Source organism: Anas platyrhynchos, chromosome 2 (genome assembly GCF_047663525.1).
Source record: "Anas platyrhynchos isolate ZD024472 breed Pekin duck chromosome 2, IASCAAS_PekinDuck_T2T, whole genome shotgun sequence".
NCBI classification, from domain to species: Eukaryota; Metazoa; Chordata; class Aves; order Anseriformes; family Anatidae; genus Anas; species Anas platyrhynchos.
Genome location: NC_092588.1, coordinates 159,415,226 through 159,436,704, shown reverse-complemented (window position 1 = coordinate 159,436,704; position 21,479 = coordinate 159,415,226). Strand labels below are relative to the sequence as shown.

The window sequence follows — 21,479 nt, the reverse complement described above, 5'->3', positions numbered from 1 at the left end:
ACACGAGATGATGAAATGAAACTAAACACCCCAACACATGCCTTCAAACATCGACTCACTGAGTGCCTCCATCCAGTCATCCTCCCGAGGAACAGCCCCGTGACGAGCACCGCCGGCACAAGGCAGGGATGGTTTTGCCACAAACAATTTTCGTAGTGAGAGCAGCGTTACCGAGCCCTCCACATCACCTCTGGTGCTGAGTAATTCCAGCGCTGCACCACCAACCAAGGTCTCTACAGTGCCAAACCTGCTTCCTTCCTGCCACAGACCGCAGACCCCACAGCTTATCTTCGGTTCTCATTAGCGATTGTTTTAGGGAAGGAAACTCAGCTCTGAGGATGCTCAATAGCCACAGAACAATGAAACTGACAGCACACCAAAGGGGTGTTGGTGAGAACGGGCATCACAGTGGGCATGCACAGACCTTCAGGAGGCCAGAACCAGACCCCCAGGTCCCCGAGCCAGAGCCCCCCTGCTGAACTGCAGCAACACCTTGCACGCAAAGGGGAAAAAGCGTTAAGGTGAGAAAGGGGAAATCAGTGCAATGACTGTGAGTTGGGTCAGCTCACACATTGAACAGCCCAAGCACTTTCAAGGCACGGCCCAGCACGGGGCCCAGGCTTACAAGAGACACAGGCGGCTTCTGCAGGGCCAGACAAGGAATTGTCACTGAGGAAGAGGCAGCCACGGGGGCCGAGGTGAGAGGCTGCTTTGATCTCCAGAGCACAGCACAGGTGAGTGGGAAAACCATGCTCCCAGCAGAGGAACTGGGGTAAGACACACGAAATCGGTGAGTTTCAGGACAAAGGGAGGCACTTCCTGACCACACGCTGCCTGCTGGGGGTTCCTTCACCAGCACGTTCTCGATCCTCAAGGTCACCCAGTTCAAAGGCAACGAAACGAGATCAGAGTAAAATCTGCCCAGATTTTACTGCAGCTGTGCTGGCACCGCTCCACCTGTCCCCAAATCCCAGCCTCACGCACCAGTACCCCTGGGACGTGGGAACTGGGGAGACCCAGACCCCAGCAGCACCCCGGGGACCCTGCCTGCCCGGGCTGCCCAAAGCTGGGGCTGGGAGGGCAGAAAGGCCACGGCACGGCCCCGCAGCGTGCTGCTGCTCCCCTGCAGGCACCAGGCTGGCAGCACCCATCCAAAAAGACTCCAGGACCCCCAGAGCCATGCCCTGCCTCCGAACACCCCCCCCGATGCCCTTCAAAGCCCTGCACCCTGCCACTGGCCGGTGGCTGGCGGGGGACGATAAGCGCAGGGATGAGCACTTAGCTGTGCTGATAAGCACAGGGATAAGCATTTAACTGTGCTTTATTTTTAATTCCGCTTTTATGTAATCACGATCAGTGTTTTTAATTAAAATGTTTCTAATGTCAGCCTGTGAGCAGACACTGATGGCAGTCAGGAGCCAACAATTACTTTGCAAATCAGTTCCCGAAGTCTTTGGAATGACCAGTGCCGACTCGAGCTGTTCTGGATCCTGTGCCACTGCTCCAGGAACAGGAGCCGTGCTCCCTGGCCAACGTCTAGCTCGGTACCTGAGCCGCCTTCTCTAAAGGTGACTGCTCCGGCCTTTCACTTATTTCCCTCACCGTTCAACTCCTTCCAGCCCTAAAGCAGCTCGCTCTCAAGCCAACTACAGAAAACTGCAAAAACAAGAGCAGTGAGCCCAAAGCAGGGGAACACCCTCCCGAGTCCCATCCCGGGGGCACAAGCTTCGAAAGCCACCAGGAGCTGGGATGGTGCCGGAGACCCGGGCAGAGCTGCTGCAGGCTCAGAGCCCTGGCCCTGCAGCTCAGCAGGACACGTCCTGTGTGCCTCACAGCCACCCGTGGGGACGGGACTGCCCTTCCCACCGCCCTCCCAGCCCCACAGCCAGCTCCCGGTGCTGTGGGAGCCGGGCACAGCCTCTGCCCAGCCTGTTACACGGCAGCATCAGGGAAGAGCTCGGTGTCGTTATGCTGACACAGGAGCTCGGGAGCCTAATGCCACCGCCGGCAGGCTAATGAGGAGCTCTCTGCAATGCAGCCCTCAGGAGAAGGGGCACACGAGAACACGCCGAGCACCAAACCCTCCGCTGCTGCCTGCGAGAGCCAAACGAGGTGAGAAGTGCCCCGATCCACCTCCTGCCCCAAAGACCACAGGGGCGCCGAGGGCCCCTCCACTCCACCACGGGAGCAGCCCTTTGCACCAGCTCATCCCGACAAGTTTCGAACCAGCGCATCGGAAGATGATTCACATTCCACGGCAGGCACTGAAAAGCAAGGAGTACCAGATCTGCAGTTGCCCACACAACGTTACTTCGGGCCTGCGTGCATGTGTTTTGCATTCTGAGTAAGGCAAAGCTCTGTGGAAAATATGTGAGCATGTAATTAAAGGCTGCATCAAACACTGTACGCAAAATAGCTCACATTAGGATGTAAAGGAGAATGTAAATCGGTTTTCAGGAGGTTGGCTTTTGGAACCAAAATCATGTTTGTTTGTTTGTTTGTTTGTTTGTTTGTTTAGCACCGCTTTCTTGTGAGCAAATTCACGACTTTTCAAGTAAAAAATTAAAAACAGTAAGGTTAGGTATAGCTGCACCAACCCGTGCCGCATAATCGGGAGCTTGAACCACGAGCCCAGGGTGCTGCAGCAGGGCCAGCACCGTGCCCGGGCAGCCCAGAGGACGGGGCCGTGCCTGGTGCTGCTGCCCACCGTGCGGTTCCTCCCTTCCCTGCTCCCACAGCAGGCGCACGGCGCTGTGCCCACGCTCACGGCTGCAGCGAGCGCTTCCCGGAGCTGCTGGCGACCAGGCTGCTGCTCCTCGGGGCGAGCTGATGCACTGACAGGACTTGGGTCAAGGGAAACTTGCTGCTGCCCTCATCTTGACACGGGATTGCTGCCTTTTGCTGGCTGCGGGACAGCACACAACACCCACAGGGTGCTCGGTCAGCGCAGGAGCCCAGGAGGAAGAGGGGCGATGTCTCCACGGCGCACAGCGAGCCAGCTCACAGCTCCTCCACCACTTTCTTGCCAGCTCAGGCAGCATCTGTCACTCAGGAGACTCAGTGCAGCAGGAGGATGAATAAAACGCAGGCAGTACGGTGCTGCGGGTCCCTGGTAATGCTCAGCACTGCGGTGCCCTACAGCCCATCTCCGTACTGCAAAGAGCCCCGAACGCGGTTTGCGTGCGGCCCCACCTGAGCGTGCGCTGGTGTTACTCCTCTGCAGCACCTCGGGGTGCGAGGCTGCTGGGGAGGAATCCTGCCCAAGCCCTGCTACTGCACAGCCAGCACCCCTGCTGCGTGACGCCGCGGCACGGCACGGCACGGTGCAGCATGGCACAGCATGGCACAGAGCAGCACGGCATGGTGCAGCATGGCACGGCACGGCACAGAGCAGCCTGGCATGGCACGGCATGGCACGGAGCAGCCCAGCCCGGCACGGCATGGCACAGCATGGCACAAAGCATTGCCAGGCCAGAGCAGCTCCGCAGCGCAGGACGCAGGAGGCTCCTCCAGCAGCCTGACGGCGCGGTTCCTCAGCACCCCTCTGCACCCATGCGAGAAGGGCTCTGTCAGCCACACGCGGCCTCTTCAGTTTCTTCCCAAGGCCTCTGCACGAAGACAAAACCATCAACCGCAGACTTCAACAAAACAAAGAGATGAATAAAAGCGCTGGCTTCCCGTCTGCGCTCTCACAACCCCCCAGAGGCTCCTGCTGCAACCACAGACACCTCAGGGCCTGCGCACTGCTCACCCTCCCGACAGGCAGCGCGCGGTGCTGCCCCCCACCTCACCCCATCGCCCCCCAAAGGAGCCCCCTGCCTCCACCACCAGCAGAGCGAGGTCCCCGTGGGGGTGGCCGTGCCCCCGCTGCCTGTCCCCGCTGCCTGCCCCTAGGGAATCGTGCGACCGCGAGCAGTGCCGAGAGCTTCCTGTGCGGTTGGGGCAGGAGGTGACAGTTTCGGCACCAGAGGAACCCTTGCAGCTCCGAACCCTGCTGCTCCCCGGCTGGGACAAAGCAGATGTTGCCAGAGGGTGATGGGGAGGACAGCCACACCACGCTACCTGGGGGCAGCAAGGAAACCCTTTATAGAAGTGGCTGACCCCAGCCTGCCCCCCAAAGAGACGGGACCTCTGGCACGTTTCCTTCACCCTCTTGCAGGCCACGTGCAGACTGAGCACAGCGGGACGCCCACCCCTCCTGCACGGCACCGTTCTGTGCCTGCTTCCCACGGGCCCAGAGCGGGGTCGGGACAGGCAGGGGGCAGGAAGAGCAGCAGAGCAGTGACAGAGGAGGCGCAGTCCCAGGCTGCCACCCCACACACCGTGCTCGCAGCGCTCCTTTACGCCTTCCCCAGCCGCAGTCTCTCAGGCTCCCAGTGACACCCACACCTTCGGGGACTCCTTCGTGCCGAGCCCGCACAAATGGGCAGGTGCCAGCCCCGAGAGCAGGACCCCCAGCCGAATCCTGCTGGCTCCTACAGAACCCCCCCTTTGAGATCCCCCCCGTGCACTGGGAGCTGCTGGTGCATGGCCAGAGCTCCGTGGGCTCCATCAGGGGCCAGAGCCATATCCAGAGCCACGTCCTCCTCCCACTGCCCTGCTCCGTCCAACGGCCCCACGCATCCCCCCGGCGCCCAAAGGGCTTTCACGGCCCAGGCTGCACGTACAGACACCACCTCTCAGCTTCAGCCTCGGATCCAGCCCTCGCTCTGCACCAGGAGGGACCTCTGACTAAATTCTGCTCCGTCGCAGCAGTCGGTCTGACCAAGCAGGCTCCTAACGCTCTGGTTGGGAACCTGAGAGGCAGGGGTACAACAAGCCCTGCTCTGTGGGTGCGTTCTGACCCCTGGTGATGAGCTGACAAACCTTTCCAACCCCCTGATTTCCTTTCGGTACAAACCCCAAACCAGGCACGGTACCCAGCAGCGATCATTCAGGTACCAAACCTTTCTCTCCTCGAGGCCCCTCCATAAATCACACCAAGCCCACGCTGCCCTCCTGCCCTCAGCACTGCACTGGAAATTCATTTTCCACCAACAGAAAGTGCAGCTCCTCGGGACATCTCGGTGCCTGGCTCCGGGGACAACGTGCCCTCCTGCACCAGCAGCACCAGCAGCCACCTGCCTGCCTCGCCTCCTGGCTTCCTCCAGGCTTTGGCACTTTACATACTCTTTATTAATTCATTTGCAATTCTTTTTTTTTCGCCCAGCAATTGATACCAGTGCTCAGAGTGAACAACAGATCTCTGCACAATCCCGTGGAAACCTAGCTGCTCTGATATAAGTTTTATTTACAACTAAATGCTGAGCCCGTAATTCTTAATCCATCTTGCACTTCATATTGACCTTAACTCCCTCTAATCTCTTTATCAGAAGGCCACTCCGTCCTACATCAAACATCGTAAAGCAGTATAAACAAGTTATTTAAACATTAGCACCTGTACCTAATCACTCTGCTCCAGAGTTGTTATCAGCGTTACGGAAAGCAGATCCCATCGAAGCGCGTTACTCGGCACTCATTTCCCTCCCTTAATTCCTCATTAATTCTGATCTGCGTCAGCCCCTCCGCTGCTCGCGGGGGTCGATACCAGGCTGTTGCAGACCCCCCAGCCAGCCCCTTACCCCTCCATGGGCTGCCAGCCTCAGCCCTGCTCTCGCTCGGGAGCGACCAGAGGCTCCTCGGAAACTCCTCCAGCACCCGCGGGTGCCAGTTACCTGAAGCTGGCAATTTTCAGGTACGAATTCTGGCAGTGCTGCTTGACCCTGACGGTGTCTCATCTCCCCAGGCACAGTGCAGAAATGCTGTTGCCGTACTGACACCAGCAGCCCTTCCACCTCCAACCCATGGTGACCCAGTCCCGTAGCCACAGCACGTCCTGCCACAGCCAACGATTCCCTCCTGCCATTAACCAAGCTGGACGTAGAGCGCTACTTGTGTACCTTCCTCCTCCGTTAGCTCATTTTTAGACTTGGCATACATTCAGTAATATCAGCTTTTTCTCTATCAGTGAGTAATTATATATAACAAATCTTCTTGTTCGGTTGTGCCCCCTCTTTTGTGTGCCAGGCTGCATTTCGAAACAGTGCATCCTTCTTCATTAACCGCGGGGTTTGGGAGTCCTGGGCACAAACAAGACATTCTTCAGAAACCTGTAATTATCGCTTGCGTTTTCTATTTATATTTTTTCTCCTAAATACTTTGGCCCGTTCAACTTTGTGACAACAGCCCTACTAAAACAAACAGTGAGGGCTGAGCCTCACAGATACTGTCACCAGACAAAGCGGCACGTCGCCGCTCAGCCGCGCTGCGAGAACGCAGCGAAGGCAGCGCCCGGGGGGGTCTCACGAGAGCGGGGCACAGGGGGACAATCCCTTCCCTCGCCCTGCTGCTGCAGCCCAGGGCACGGCTGGTTTCTGGCCCACCAGCACTCCAGGTCCTTCTCCTCAGGGCTGCTCTCCATCCCTTCCCCACCCAGCCGGGATTTGGGCTTGGGATTGCCCCAGCCCAGCTGCACGACCTTGCCCTTGGCCTTGTTGGACCCCCTGAGGCTGGCACAGGCCCACCTCTCAGCCTGCCCAGGTCCCTCCGGATGGCATTGTCACCTCTGATATCATCAGCAAACTTGCTGGGGGTGCCTCAATCTCAGTGTCACCAGAGATGTTGAATAGTGCCAGTCCCAATTCCAAGCCCCGAGGAACACCACTGGTCACTGATCTCCACCTGGACGTTGAGGCATCAACCACAACCCTTGGAGTGCGACCACCCAGCCAATTCCCTACCCTCCGAGTGCTCCACCCATCAAATCCAAGTCTCTCCAATTCTGAGGATATCCTAACTTGGGCGTGCGCTGCCTGACATTGCTCAAGGCCACGTCACCGTAGGATCAGAGCACCACGATGCCACCTCACGAGCACCAGGCAGACACAGTGATGGGTCACACTTCCACCCGACCTCTTCATGTGTCTTCTGGGGCAGCTTGTTTCCTTTCTGTGCTGGGGACAAGGTGGGGACGAGCAGCACTGAGTCACCAGGGATGGAGACACCGGGGAACGAGCACAACCACAGCCCCATGAGCACAACGCCTCCACCGGCACGGGGCAGGTCTCGGAGGGCACAAGGATGCTCAGGCCCTGGAGGAGAGGCTGAGGGAACACGGCTCAGCCCACACAAGAGCTGGGCTCTGGGGAGCAGGACGCAGCCCCCAGCACCCGCCGTGGGTCATCAGGGTGGACGGAGCCCTGAGCAGGCAGCGGGACAGGCACCACACCAAACCCCGGGGGCTGCCCGATGGCCACAGTGAGCGGTGCCTCCAGGGCTGCATCCCCTCCACTCCCTGCATCTGCCCACAGCCACCCCGCTGCTTCCCAGCACTACAAACAACCCAAAAGTGCATACTGACTCTGTGCTGCCTGGAAAGCTTCCCACAAACTCAGGAGCTGCCTGAACTGGTGCTGAAGCGCTCAGGAAAGGTGAGGCTGGATCCTCGGGCTGGTCACCTCCCTTCCCCTTACTGAAGCAGTCAGGGCAAGCACACGCAATTACAACGTTTGCTCCATCTTTAAAGGTCTTTTACGTCCAACATCTCCCCGGCCAAACCACAAATCCTCGCTGAGCCAGCGAGCTGCACTGCGGGCCCTGGTGCCGGCAGGACAACGCCCAGGGCAGGGAGCGGTTTGCGTGGGTGCCGCGTGCCGGCCCCGCTCAGCGCCGTGCGCCTCGTCGTGCCGGGCAGCGGGCACAGCGGGCACAGCGGGGCACAACAGGGCACAGTGTGCCAGCTCAGCTGTGCGGGACCCAGCTGCCCTCCTGGGGAAAAGGAGGCGGCTGTGCAGCTCTTCACGAGGGGAGAATCCCAGCCCTCGGAACAGAGCCATGGCAGCACCTCCCCGGCCGCAGGTCCCGCGGCACGGCACGGCGCGGTGCAGCAAACAGGAAACGCGGCCCCGGAGCCGCAGGGAGCACCCAGCTGGCTGAAGCAGCTTCCGATGCAGAATGAGTTCAGTCAGGCTCAGATAAAGGACGGCGGCGCACAGAGCCCGGCCGGGGGGGCAGAGCAGCACACCCCGGCTCTGCGGCAGCACCGGAGCACGCTACCCGCAGCTCGGGGGGAGGAAAGCGCTGGAACAGGAACCGGGCAGGCAGGCGGGCACTGAAAGAAGGGAAAAAAAATTAAAAAAAAATCAAAGCAGCTCCAAAGCGTTAGCCAGGATTGTGAAAACAAAGAGAGAGCATTGTGAAGGGACCTTAAAACGCCAAGCAAGCGGGTGGCAGAACAGTAGGTGAAATCCGGCAAGGATCAGTGCAAAGTGGCGCACCTGGAGAAAAATAATTCTCCTCTTACATACACGGGAACAAGCCCCGGCCTCTTGTTAGCGCTCAGGAATGAGTTCTTGAGGTTATCCTAAATAACTCTGAAAGCATCAGTTTGCTGTTCAGCAGTGATCAAAAAGCAAACAGAGCATTAGCAATTACTGAGAAAGGAACAGAACAAAACAGGGAACATTGTGAAGCTCTCGCACAGAGCCAGGGCGTGCCGGCAGCTTGAATGCTGTGTACCACGCTCGTGTCAGCCCTCACCTTCCCTGTCTCTTTTGACCCAGATCTCAAAAAAAGATATGAGAGAACTAGAAAAGGTACCGAGAAGGGCAGGAGATGATCAAAAGGATGGCACAGCTTCTGTGCAAGGAGCCCGAACAAGATGACGGGGGGGGCGAACGAAGTCTACGATGCCGGGAGAAGAAAGCAGAAGGCCAAAAGGGAACAATTTGTTCGCTGTTTCTTCCAAACACAATCTAGGGGACATCAAATCCATCAGGAGGCAGCTTCCCAACAGAACGAGATCTCTTTGTATAAGGCATCGCTAACTGCAAAATGGCTCACTGAGGGCTGAGCCAACACTCTGCCGACACGCACTCAAACCCGAGGAGGCCGATTCAAGGCAGGGAGCCCAGCTCCAGGCCACCAAAATCCCGAGGTGCTGCTTTGGGCCAGGAAGGCTGTGCCCGACCCTGGCTCCCCCTGAGTGCCCACAGCCCCGGGGCTTCACAGCTTTATGCCTGCCTCTCGGAGCACCCAGCAGAGAGCAGCAGCAGTGGCACAGAGCACACCTCACCCTGCACGGAGCTGCTGCCCGGAGCTGTGTGTGGGGCTGTGGGACAGTCATCGCAGCAACCCACCATCGGGGCCCCCAAACTTCGCCCAACTCCCTCTCCAAGCTGAGTTTTTCCACGCTTGCTCTCTGCACCAGGCTGGTATTTTTAGAAGTTTCAGCAAAAGCAGTTCAGACGTTTCCAAAAATGAGGTTAGGAAAGAATCAGGTAGCTTTGCCAAAGCTGTACATTTTTCCATCTTTCACTCAGTAATTTGAAGAGCAGATCGACCTCTGCAGCTTAGAGCTGGAACCGAGCGGCTGGCACGGGGTCACCCTCGGTTCAGCCACGGCTGCTGTCCGTGCGCACCCAGAGCTGGGGGGGACCCGGCCCTGCGCAGGGTGCTGCTCACCCCTCAGCTCCTGCTGCTGGGATGCACCCAGACCCCCGCTCCCCAGCCCAACTGCACCGGGACGGGGCTGCGGAGCAGTTTCCATCCTGAGCTGCTAAATGGCTTCCTCGCTGACAGCTTCAAAAAAATAATTAAGCAGAAATACAAAGGTGCTTTTGATTTCAGCACTTCTCAATCTTTGAGTGCCTGATTTATAATTTTATCGCTGTTGCCTGAGTTTATTTTAATGCAATCAGTTGTTACACGCGCAGCAAAGCTTTTCAGCTGAAATCGAGGACTTCTATTGAATCCTGCGTATTGTCACCGACAACAGATGATAAAGACAGCAGAAATCATCTCTGTGCCATTTAATTGCACTTCCTGCACGGCACAGGTTAGAGAAACCCGGTCAATAAATTCACTATCAAAATTATCTCTTGTAACGGAGCTGCAGCAGGTATTTTTTTCTGCACAGAAACACCAGGCTTCGGTTTGAGGCCTTGCAAGTACTTGCTACATCTCTAGCAACGTTGCTCCAATGGTTAGATTCTCTCCCTGGAAAAAATCACTATTTTAAAGCTGAATCCATGTAGCTGAGCTCTGCCCACAAGGCCACGCTCTGCCTTCAGCACCTAAATGAAACGGATTCATTTAGATAAGCTTTGTGCTATGCTACTGCTGTTTTCCCCAGGCTTTAAATTTCTCTGTGGTTCTTCTTGTACCTGTTCACATTTTTAAATAATGTCAAAATAATTATAGACATTAAAACTACAGAGTACCTGGTGATGGTCTTGTCAAACCCATAAGAGAAGTTTACTCTCCCCTCCCCACGTGTTGATGAGCTGCAGCTCATTTACCAGCCTGCTCAGCGGGGTCCCACAGGCTTTCTGCCAGGCGAAGGTCTGGGAGCTTGCACAATCCACGTGTGGCCAAACCCAAACGCAGCTGCTGCTCGACTGAGTGACCGATCGTTTGATGCAACGTGAGGAGGAGCTGGAAGCCAGCACTATTTGTTTAGTGGCTTTCTTACATCGCGTGATGCATGTAACACTGCAGCTTTACAAATGCTGTGGCTCCCAAGAAAGGCAGTGAAGGTACAACCATGCACAAACCCCTCGAGGCTCTGAGAGCTTCCACAGCAGCTGCACTTCTTACATTCATACGTGATGTCTCTGCCCGAAAGGAGCAAGCCCCAGAAGGGACCCCTCGCGCTGCCCTCCCACCAAGACGTGTCCAACATCAGCAGGGTGCTCTGGCTTCGGCTGCAGCCCCGGCAGGGGACTCTCACCCCGTTCTGCCCATGGGACACGAGCTCTGGGCACCCAGAGGTGCTCCTGGCGGAGTCCTCCTGGCCACGGCAGGGCTCCCTGACCACCCTTCCCACCCGAGGCACCCGTCCTGCTGTGTAGGGGCTGCCCCGTGCCTCCCCCCGCAGTGTAAGGGAGCAGGACGCGCTGCACCTCGGAGGAGCGGTCGTGGAAACGAGGTGCAGGGGGGGGGGGCTGCAGTTGCAGAGCACTGAATGAAGCGCTCCCATCCCCAGCCTCACGTCTTAATCACAAGATCGCTCCATTTCCATGGAAACGGCAGAATTAGAGACTGAGGTTTAATGACAATTACCGACGTCGGGCACGCAACTGCTGAACCCAACAGCGCGCCCGCCCGGAGCACGGGGCTGCACGCCGACCCTCCTGCCAGCCCCTCGCCCTGCGCCCGCTCACACACGGGATGGAAGCTCCTGGCTGCTGGTGGCTGAACCCGGGGTGTGCTCATGCTTTATAGGATCTGTGCTGAGCAAGGCTCCGCTGCTCGGGCTGTAGGCAGAGGCCCTGCCGCCGCTCTGAGTCACGGCGAGGTTCCCGCTGGCTCCAGGCACCAACACCAGCACCAGGCAGCACACCAGGCTCACGGCTCACCCCTGGCACAGCAAAGCACCGGGATTGTTATGGTCAACACAAAGCACAACGAGCGGCTCGGAGCCCCGGCACTAATTACTGTCGCTACCAGGGGTTGCCCAGCACCAGCACGGGGACAGGCTGGCAGGCGCAGGGAGGTGGCAGAAGGCTGGCTCTGCGGCGCTTTCCCTCCCCCTGGTCCCTACGCCCTCGCCCCGGGGCCGAAATTGCAGTCAGCCGAGCTCTGATGACATGTCACCACCCGGAGCAGGCAGCCGGTGGGTAACAAATGCTAATGGCAGCACCATTTGCCGCTCCGACTAAATTTAGCATGCTATCTGCTGCCCTGCCCATGCCTGGAAGGCGCAGGGAATCTGGCCAGCAGCCAGGCTCCTGCCGTTATAACCACATTCCTCCAGCCCTGCCTGCTGCGCCAGGACAGCGCCGTCCCCATCTCCAGCCGGGCGGCTCCTCACCCTGCCACACAGCACGGGGCTGGGTGCAGGCAGCACCATGTCCTGCAGCCACACGGGCACCTCTGTCCTCGTGCTGACAAAGCGCCGGGCTGAAACACGGCACTTACAGCCAATCCACCCCAAAAAACGGGCATGCCTGCAGCACCCTCCTGCAGCGCTCTGTGGGCACCTCCCCAGGGCACAGCCACGCACACCTCCAGCCTGAGGCTGCCTGCAGGGATGGGTACAGGCAGGGGACAGCCCTTCAGACGCCAGGCCTGTGCCTGCTGCTCCATGCACCGAGCCCTGAGCACCCCAAAGCTGCAGCCAGGCACCCCCCTGTCACTGTGCAGGCCTGCCCTGCCCCATGGAGCTGTGCCACTGGCGTGGGGCAGACACACCATGGGGACACTCACCCGGACAGGGCCCACCCTGTGGGATCCCTCCATGCCCACGCTGCTTCCCCCACCCCTCACAGCTCCTCACACCTCCACGGCCCCACAGCCTCGGCCACGGGGCTGTCACACCGGCCACGGGGCTGTCACACAGCCTGGCCGGGGCTGCCCTGCCTGTGGGGCCGGCGGCAGGAGCTGCCGTGGTTCATCCCGGCAGCCGTGAGTCAGGCTGAGGCAGTGAGGCTGTGGGAGGCTGCGGGCTGAGTCACCGAGCCCAGCACTGAGTCACAGCAGGCAACGGAGCCCCCGGGGACGGACGGGTGCTGCCGGAGTGGCCCCGCTGCCTGTGGCTCCCCGGGGACCTGGGTGGCAGGGCTGACCCAGCGGGGATGCGGCAGGAGGTCCCCACACCGCCGCGGTGCTTTGGGGACAGCCAGCGGCAGGCACCGGGCCGGCCTCCTAAGAATTCAAATTCAGCGAAATCTCATTAACCACACGTTTATTTTAGTGTGCCACCTAAATCCGGCACCCTCCGCTGGGCTTTGGGGCTGGCAGAATGAGCTCAAGGAGAAGAGGGGGACACGGGGCTGCCGCGAGCACTGCGGGGTCGGTGCTCCAGCGGGGCCCCGGGGACTGGGCACAGGGCAGCCGGGACAACTGGGAGAGGAGCGAAATGGGCCTGAGGCTGTGGAAGGAAAGAAACGGCAGCAGAGGAAAGGACATCAGTCCCTGCCATGGCCCGTTACTGCAGCCCCCACCAGAACACAAAGCAGGGTGGTCCCAGCCCGCTCCTACCGACACCAGGGGGGCTCCCCCTGCCCCCAGCAGCACGACCGTGCTGGGTGGGTGCCGGAGCCCCAGCCCAGGCTGGGATTGTGCAGCTGGAATGGTAACACACAGCAGCAAACCCTGAACCCACGTGGATCCTTGCCTGTGCTGCCAGTCCCAACCAACCCAGCCGGGCTCTTAAACCATGCGGCCGAGCAGGAGGAGCAGGAGCTGCTGAAAGCTCCGCGGGCACCCTGCCCTGGGAGCACACCGGGCACAGAATGAACATCAAGGACTGCCTGCCAGCCCGAGGTGTGGCAACACCAAGGTATGGCAACACCCGCGTGGTGTGCACTCGGATGGGTGAGGACGGAAAGCCCACCGGGCTGGAAATCAGCGGGGGCTCACAGATCCGTGCTCACGCTGCTGCAGCCTCAATCAGCAGCAGCTCAGCAGCGCCGTGCGCACCTTGCAGCATGCAGCCTCACGTGCCTCCCCGTGCAGCGGTGGGAAATGAAAACACTGGTGTGAGGGGGGAAAAAAACTTACATGAAGAAAATAGGGTTTTTCATTCTGGGTTTGGGGGCGGTGTGTTTGTTTGTTTGCTTGCTTTTGTCATAATGCATCATGAGAAAGACCAACCATCTGCAGAAAAAACAAAGGAAACAATTTGGCTGAAGACATAACCTAGCTGAGAGGCTACTAACACACAAATACAAAAAAAAGTAAGAAAGGAGAGAAGAGGAGGAAACAGATGTCAATATGATCTTGAGTACAGGAAGTATAAAAAATTGGTATAGGAAGCTGAAAACTTTGGTGAAAAGAAGTCTTTGACAATGCTAAGTACAACAGGAAGCAGCTTTGCAAACTGCAGCACCACCACACAAATGCTGCAGGACGGATACAGCAAAAAATAGCTGCAGCAGAGACCAGAGAGCAGATCTGGTCCGTAAGTACTGCACGGCTAGCATTAAAAAAGCAGAATGACATCTTCATAACATAGAGAGACAAATGCAAAAGTCCAAAGCCATTAGCGAAATACACACACACACATATAAAGGACAATGTTTAAACAACAGAGCTTTAAAAGACACGAGCAACTTGTAATGGTTTTAGAAGAGAGTTCACAGAGAACTCTTTCCCACTCATGCTGTTTTTTAACACATTTGGAAATATATGAAATAAATTTTAATAAATTTGGAAATACGGAAGATATTCAGGACTGGCTGAAACAGAATGAAGCTCCCTTAGCATACAGAAAACACAGCACAGACTTCCCAAGTAACTTTATGCTACCTGGCTTGAAACTGACCTCCTATAAAGCAAGGGGGAGGATTAAACAGAACTGATATTTTTAAACAAAAATTCAAGTTATAGATCTGATTTCATTCTCAAAGGTGTTGAATGTGGCTGATAAAGGCAACTCTGTCTACATTTTCACAAGGGTGTGAGTGATGGCCATGCGATACTCTTATTGTAAGCCAACACTGAGCAAAGTCACTGATGTTAACACAGCACAAGCTGGCTAACTATTCCCAAAACACGCCCGTGCAGAGCCTTCTGCTGCCAGGTACGGGGATATCTCCGGAGGAACCCCAGTGACCAGGGGAAGCTCCACACAGCTGGGAAAAACCAAACCATGAGCATCGAGGGTGCACGAGGTGGCCAAGGGAAGAAGCGCCAGGACAGCCTGCTCCAGGGATCCCCGCACGGACACCGAGCACCCCCAAGGTGGCTCAGCACCCAGCCCAGCTCAGCGCTCCCAGCTCCGTGTTTGGGGCAGAGCGACCCCCGGGTGGGCTGGGACGCTGCTGGGTGCAATCCTCATCCCTGAGGGGGCCGGGATGGCCGAACAGCAGCAGCACACACTGCTGACAGCCTGCCTGTGCCCTAGGCTGCGTTGGGAGCACGGCCGCTGTGCCAAGGGAGCGTAACACTTCACCCAGCACCAGTGTGGGACTCCCCAGTTCAAGGGGGGATGCTGAAATACCTGTGAGGGTCCCACCGATGGCTACCAGCAGTTCCACAAGGCCAGAGAGGAGAAAAGCTGCCCGAGGGATCAGTGGAAGGACGCAGTCAGACCCCGCTCAGCAAGCAGGCAGCATGACAAGGAGCAAGGGCCCCGCACCACAGATTTGGACTGGAGAGACGAGGTACTGGAAAAAAAACCTCACCACCATGGGACAGCACCTGCCAGAGACATGCTGCGAGGAATTTCCCTCCTGCAACATCCTCCAGACGCAGCCATGGGCAGCCCGGTGATAGCTTGGCTTGGAGTGAGCTGCAGCAACACATCTATGATACCATGAACGAACTGGAAGCAGACCCGATGCTATTCAGGCCCTTCCCTACGCGATGAAATAACTACAAGTTAAACCATGGTCAAAAACCAGCTGGTTGATGCTGTAACTTGGAGAACCACAAATGCCCTGCGTTACCCTGCAAGCAGAGCCCATTCAGCTAAAGCAGCTTTCTGTACAGCCAGTGCAAGGTATTGTGACCAGGGAGAACCAGCCATCCCGTCCCGTCCTGTCCCATCCCATCCCATCCCCGTGGGATGGTTGCTTAAATCCTAGGAGAGCTTCCAAGGCCAGAGCAGATGAGCAGTTCATCATTGGCCCTCAACCCAGTGCTAAAGCCAAAGAGTCACTCCCAGCCGAGAGGCTCTGTGGTTTTGCACCTTGATGTTTCCGAGACCAAACTGTGTGTGCCTGGGGAAGGCTTCACCCCAAGCACCGCAGCTGAGCAGCAGGGCAGCAGTGCAAACATTAGGGGCTCACAGCACACAGTAACTCCCACCCAACAGACTCACCAGTGGCAAACTCCACATTAAAAAACCAAACAAAGCCCTGACTGAGCTCCACGTTTAGGTATTTTCTCCTCACAAGAGACACACACTTCGGCCTCACCCCTCAGCCTCCCACAACCACGACTTCCTCGTGCCCTTCAGTCCCGCTCACCAAATGTCTCGCCCCAACGCCACTGCACAGCCCTCCCTCAAAGCAAGGACTACCGAGCAGGAGGGGGTTGGACAAGTTCTTCCACCCCCGTTTCCGATGTGCACCGGGCCACGTGCCATGTTTGTGCTCTAATTTTACCCCAGACTTCATTTCCATGTCTTGTAGGCTACCGAAACATCCACCACGTCCTCCAGAGACCCGCCAGGAGGAGCCCAGCAGGTTTGTACGGCGCGCGGGAGGGAGGACAGCAAACAGCCCGGCCTGCACCACGGCAGCTGTTACTGAGCTCCACAGGCAAGATCTTAATGGAAGCAAATCTTCAAGGAAGAAAAAAAAAAAAAAAGATTACAGAAAGCTGGCAGGTCCTCAAAGCAATGACGCTAATGGAACAAACAGAAATCGTCCCAGTGCAAAGGAATGTAAGTGTGGTAAGAGACCAATTTGGCTCGCTCACATGAGCTCCTTATTGGTCTCAGACACAGGGAAGCGTGCATGGGGAAAGTGGAAATTAGGTCAGATTAATAAGGATAAAATAGAAAAGGGTGGCATCAGCACCACTGGCTGAACTCAAAATAGCTATGCAAAGAGACAACCAGAAACAAACAGCAAAGAAAAGGTTCAATTCCTATGTACATCAGTGAAAAAAACTGCAAAAGTGTGAAAAAGATTGATTGGCTACGTGGTAGGCAGGAAAAACAACTGAGAGATGTCACTGGCACTGAGAACAGAGCGTTTTATGCCTCTTTGTGTGAGTCTTCACTACGAACAGCAAAGCAGCGTCCAGCAATGAGCAGCCAAAGCAATGGCTAAGCTTTCAAAAAAAGAAAAAAAAAAAAAAAAAGCAATGTCAGATTTTGATTAACTTGACCCTGAACTGCTTAATTGTCTGAAGCAACCTCAGATCTGCTCAAGCTGATGGGAAAGCAGCTACACTGAAAATGCTAAGCAGTAGTGCCCACCTATAAAAATGAGCGAACTGAGGAGCCAAAAACTGACAGAAACGAAAAATGACAACAACCTGTAAGCCGCTGGAGGACAAGGCAAACACTAGTACCCGTGGGTTTATCAGGACAAGCTGTGTGTACCCAGCAGCAGCTCCTCCTGCAGCACACCAGCACACCTCCGGCACAGCAGGGCAGCAGGTGCTGGTGCCGTACACTGAGTGATGCTTCGGACTGCTTCACGTGGTGCTTTCAGAATTAATTTAAGGAAGGATAAACCCATTACAGGCTGCGAACAATACTGATTAGATAACCACACTGAGGATATTTATCAGGGATAACCATACAAATTGCAGTGAGCACCAACCTGCAGTGGCCAGGTTTCTCCTAGGCTCAGCTCTTTCCAGCGCTCTCATTAACAAACAAGCTCCTGAGGAAATGTGCTCCCTGAAACTGCAGGTGACATGAAAGTAAGAGGGACTGCAAGGACTGCAACCCTAACCGGCTTTGTCAAATCGGAGAAACTGCCTGAATAGGATTAAATCCCAACGGGATGTTTGCAAGGGCCTACCCTTCTGCAGGATTAGTTGGAACAGGAGAGAGCGGCCAGCAGCAGCCTCCCAAAGGGATGCGGGGTCATCCTGCACCATGGCCCTACAGCAGCCAGCACGGCCACGGGGCGGGCAGGAGCAGCCCTGCCTGCAGCCCCGGGCACCCCTAGGGGACGGGATCCTGCGGGGAGAGCTGGGGGCACGACACCAACAGGGGACTGGGAAGCACCACGCACAAGGACCTGGAGTTACTGAGCCTGCAGGAGGTTCTGCTGTGGTTTTTAGACACAGACGATGCTGCAGAGAGGATGGGGACGCTCTGCTCCTCTTGTGCTCAGCAAGTGGAAAAGGTTCGCTTGGAACGGGCTGTGGAAAATGGCCATTGAACACTGGAAGGGATCCCCAGGAAGGCTGCAGATACATTGCCACTGGACAAGCCTTGGTCAGGAAGGCCGGACCTTCCCCGTGACCTCCTCTGTTCAACGTGATTAATGAGAGCTCTAACGAACCCCAGCTTTGCTCCCTTTTCCCCCAGGCCCCCGGGCTCGATGAGCATCACCCCAATCCTGCCGGCCAGGGAAGGGCACAGCTCAGGCACTGCGACGGGGAGCAGAGGCCGTGCCCTGTCCCTGCACCCCTCTGGGTGACACCGGCGGCAGCTCGAGACGCAGCCTCTGCCACCCAGCCCCACAGCCCCCAGGCTGCATCAATTCCAGCGGCACCCGTCCCCCAAACCCATTTATAACAAAATCATCCCTTATCCGCGTTGAGTCGCAGGCCGCTGCCGAGCTGCTTCCTCACCCCTGCCTCCCGCAGGCTGAGCCTCCCTTCCAGGCCCTCCTCCGGGCCCTCCTCTTGTGCCGCATGAGCCTCGAGCTGCTGCCTGCACCCCCGCACAGCCTGCGGCTCCTTCCCTCGCTGCTGCTGCAGCCTCTGCCCCCCAAACCACGGCAGCGATCTCCATTTCCAGCTGCTGAATTCCAAACACCTCTCTGTTCTCTCCCATTCCTGCTTGGTGTTTGAGAAGAGCTCTCTGTGAACAGGCTGAAATCTGCTTCATTATCCTCTCAAATTGCTCCTCGGAGCTCTCCAGTGGCTCCGCACCCTCCGGAGGCACCAACCCCCCCCAGCTCCGCCACCCACCCTGAGCCCACCACAGCACAGCCTGAGCCCCTCTGCCACCCCTCAAAGCTCCGGAGCTCCGTGCGCGGCTCCCTTTGTTCTGCATTTCCACCACAGGAGGAACCGGACTCAGACTCCGAGGTGTGAACGTAATGGGGGAGAAAGTGCCAAAAGCAGCAGAATCCCACCTGGTCGCCCCAAACAGAAGTGGCACGGAGCCCCCAGCCCCCCCTGTGCCAGGACAGCCCCACAACCAGCCTGCAGCCAGGCAGCCAGCAGCGGAGCTCCTGCTGCCTCAGAGGATTTCGGATTTCGTCACCACGCAGCTGACACGAGGAGATACCACACGTAGCCTCGGGCAAGAGCTTCCCGAGCGGCTCACGCCCAGCAGAGGTTGCAGTGCTGCGATGCAGCCCCACGGCAGCACGCCTCCGAGGACGGAGGGAGCGTCCCGGTGAGGCCCCCCCCAGGCAGGCCCCCCGGCCCCCCGTTCTCTTCTCCCTCCTGGCCCACCCATCCCACGCTGCCCGAAGTGCCCGGTTATTTTTTCGCCTTCCCGCCTTGGCAGGCTCCTTGCTGAGCGCTCCTCCACCAGCTCCAAAAATCCACCTGGAAACACACGCCCACGGCTCCAGCGCTGCTAGCAAACACCCAGAGCATCGCAGGAAGAGGAAGAGAAGGAGGAATTAAGAAGACCCTTTCCATTTTCTTGCGGGGCAGTGTAAGCAGAAATAAGACAGATGTGGCTTGTTCCCTCCATGCAGCTGCTACACGGCAGGCTCTGACCCACGAAGTCCTGGAGGCCGATTTGAAAAATCAGACACCAAGTAGGAGGGTGGGATCACGGAAAGGAGGAGGATTTCTTCTTCTGTGATTCTGTGATTCCCAGCAAGGGGTGCAGCAGGAAGCGTGACGGTGCCAGTCAGGGCCAAAAGCTCCATCCGTGGGCAAGCAGTGGGATCACTGCTCGCTGGCCAGCCTGTGAAAACTAACCCCACGCGAATTTCTCCTCCTGGGGCCTCACCAGGCAGGGCATTTTTACAGCCACTGCTGTCTCTGGAGAGAAGCAGACCTGACCTACCACAGACACACACTGCTCACCACTACTTACCATGAGTGAAGTGTTTTGGAGGTCCTCACTTCTGCCCGGAGGCCTCAAAGGATGTAAAGACCTCTGGCTCCCCTTTAGCTGTCAAAAAGCCATCATTAAGCTTTGCTGAATCCTGCTCTCAAGCCCATGGGATCCAAGAAGACCCACAGATGTAGGGCCTGGCTTCACCCCACCAGATGAAGATCTCAGCTTTTCCTCTTCCTGAGTAGAAAAAGAAAGGCATCCCCAGGTAGTAACTCATGACCGTATCTCTCCGGGTCTCTCCTCAGACTGGAGGGGCTGACACTGGGGAAAATTGTTTAGCCAGTGTTATCACTTCAGCTTGTACTGAGACATCCAAAATGTTTGCAGAAAACAGACAAAAGCCACACAGAAACCCGGCCCAGCTCAGGTCAACCTGGGGAGATCTGTTGAAGCATGAAGCCTGTGGACAGGCACTGGTTCTGGTGCTCTTCACTGGTATTTGGTTCGTGCTGCTGCCCCAGTCAGCCCAATGCACCAGCAGACCTTCGCTGCACGCCGCCCGGCTGTCACCAGCTCCAAAATCAGCAAAACTCAGCAAAGTCAGGTCCGTTTTGCTTTCCCACCCATCGCTGACTGTGCGTCGCCACCTCCTCCTCTGTGCCCACGCCGGTGCTCCCGCAGTCACGCCGGGAGCCCAGGGAACTGAAACCCGACCCAGCCAAAGCAAATGAGAGCGTGGCTTCCAGCCGGGCAGCGCCCTGACCCCGCAGCATGGATGGGAATGCCAGCAGAAGGAAGGGAGGCGAGGCAGGGCGAGAGGGGCCACATCACCCCGTGCAGCAGCCACCACGCTGCTGGGCTGAAGGACTTGTGGAAGTGCAGCCACAGCCGTCTCCTCTGACGCTCCCACATCCCAACCTGGCTCCTTTCCTGCGGCACACCTCCACGCCCGCATCGTTTTGTCTAGCCACAACATCAGTTCCCGACCCCTTGGCACCAGAGACCTCTTCCTGCACTGTGACATCTGCAGCTCCATCCTGCTCAGCCTTCACAGACCGTCCTGCTGCTGCTGCTCCATCATCCAGCCATCTCAGCGCAAGGCAAGCTCTTTTTCCATTCTGCTGCCTCTCGTCCCCGTTTCGGAGCTGTCCCTGAGGTCAGAGCCGTCGCGCTACCTGTCCACACACAGCATCTGCCAAGCACCCTCACAGATGCTGTGGTCAGGGCGCAAAGCCCCGTTCAGGGGGTGGGGGCCTCTGTCCAAGCGTGCCAGAGCCGTGCCCGGCTGCTCCCCGCGAAGAGCCCCGGCGGGGTCTGCTGGGGGACCTGGCCCTGCCCTGAGCCCCCGGCTCCTGCCCCGTGCCCGCAGCTCCAGCAGGACCTGAGCAGGCTCCGTCCTTCCACCGCCACCCCCGCCACCATTCCTTGTGGTTTCCAAAGCGCTGGGAATTCACAGGCACACACACACACACACACAGGACAATTCTGCAGAGGTCGTGGAATTGGCAGGAAAACGCCGGCTCAGCAGAACTCTCTCCTTCCCCAAGGGTGTAATTTACTCCAGGCTGATTCAGCGGCGTGCGGCCACGCCGGTGCACGGCAGCTCGGGGCATGGGGGGCAGCAGGGCTCTGGCCACCCCCACAGCCAGCTCCTGCCTCCATCCTGCACATCAGAGCATCGGGAAGCCGCTCCAAAAGATGCTGGAGAAGGATTCTGAACAGAGCTGTGAAACTTCTGCAGGACTGACTACGATGACAAAGTTCAGACAGTTAAAGTCATCAGGAAAAAAGGGACAGGAAAGTGTCTTCATCAGCCGGTCCCCGCGGCTTTCAGCAC

The 21,479-nt window shown here is 57.5% G+C and overlaps 1 protein-coding gene across 3 annotated transcripts in view; it reads right to left on the bottom strand.

Annotated features, from left to right (window-relative positions):
• AGAP3 (ArfGAP with GTPase domain, ankyrin repeat and PH domain 3) overlaps positions 1-21,479 on the bottom strand; it is a 117,767-nt gene that overhangs the window by 92,326 nt on the left and 3,962 nt on the right. The window contains exon 1 of one of the 3 annotated variants that reach the window (XM_072034061.1): positions 10,260-10,299. The exons of the other annotated variants lie outside the window; for them this stretch is intronic. Coding sequence (XP_071890162.1) covers positions 10,260-10,284 — 25 coding nt within the window. The 5' untranslated portion in view covers positions 10,285-10,299. Of the gene's footprint in view, positions 1-10,259; positions 10,300-21,479 lie in introns of those variants that run through there. 3 annotated transcript variants of the gene reach the window in all.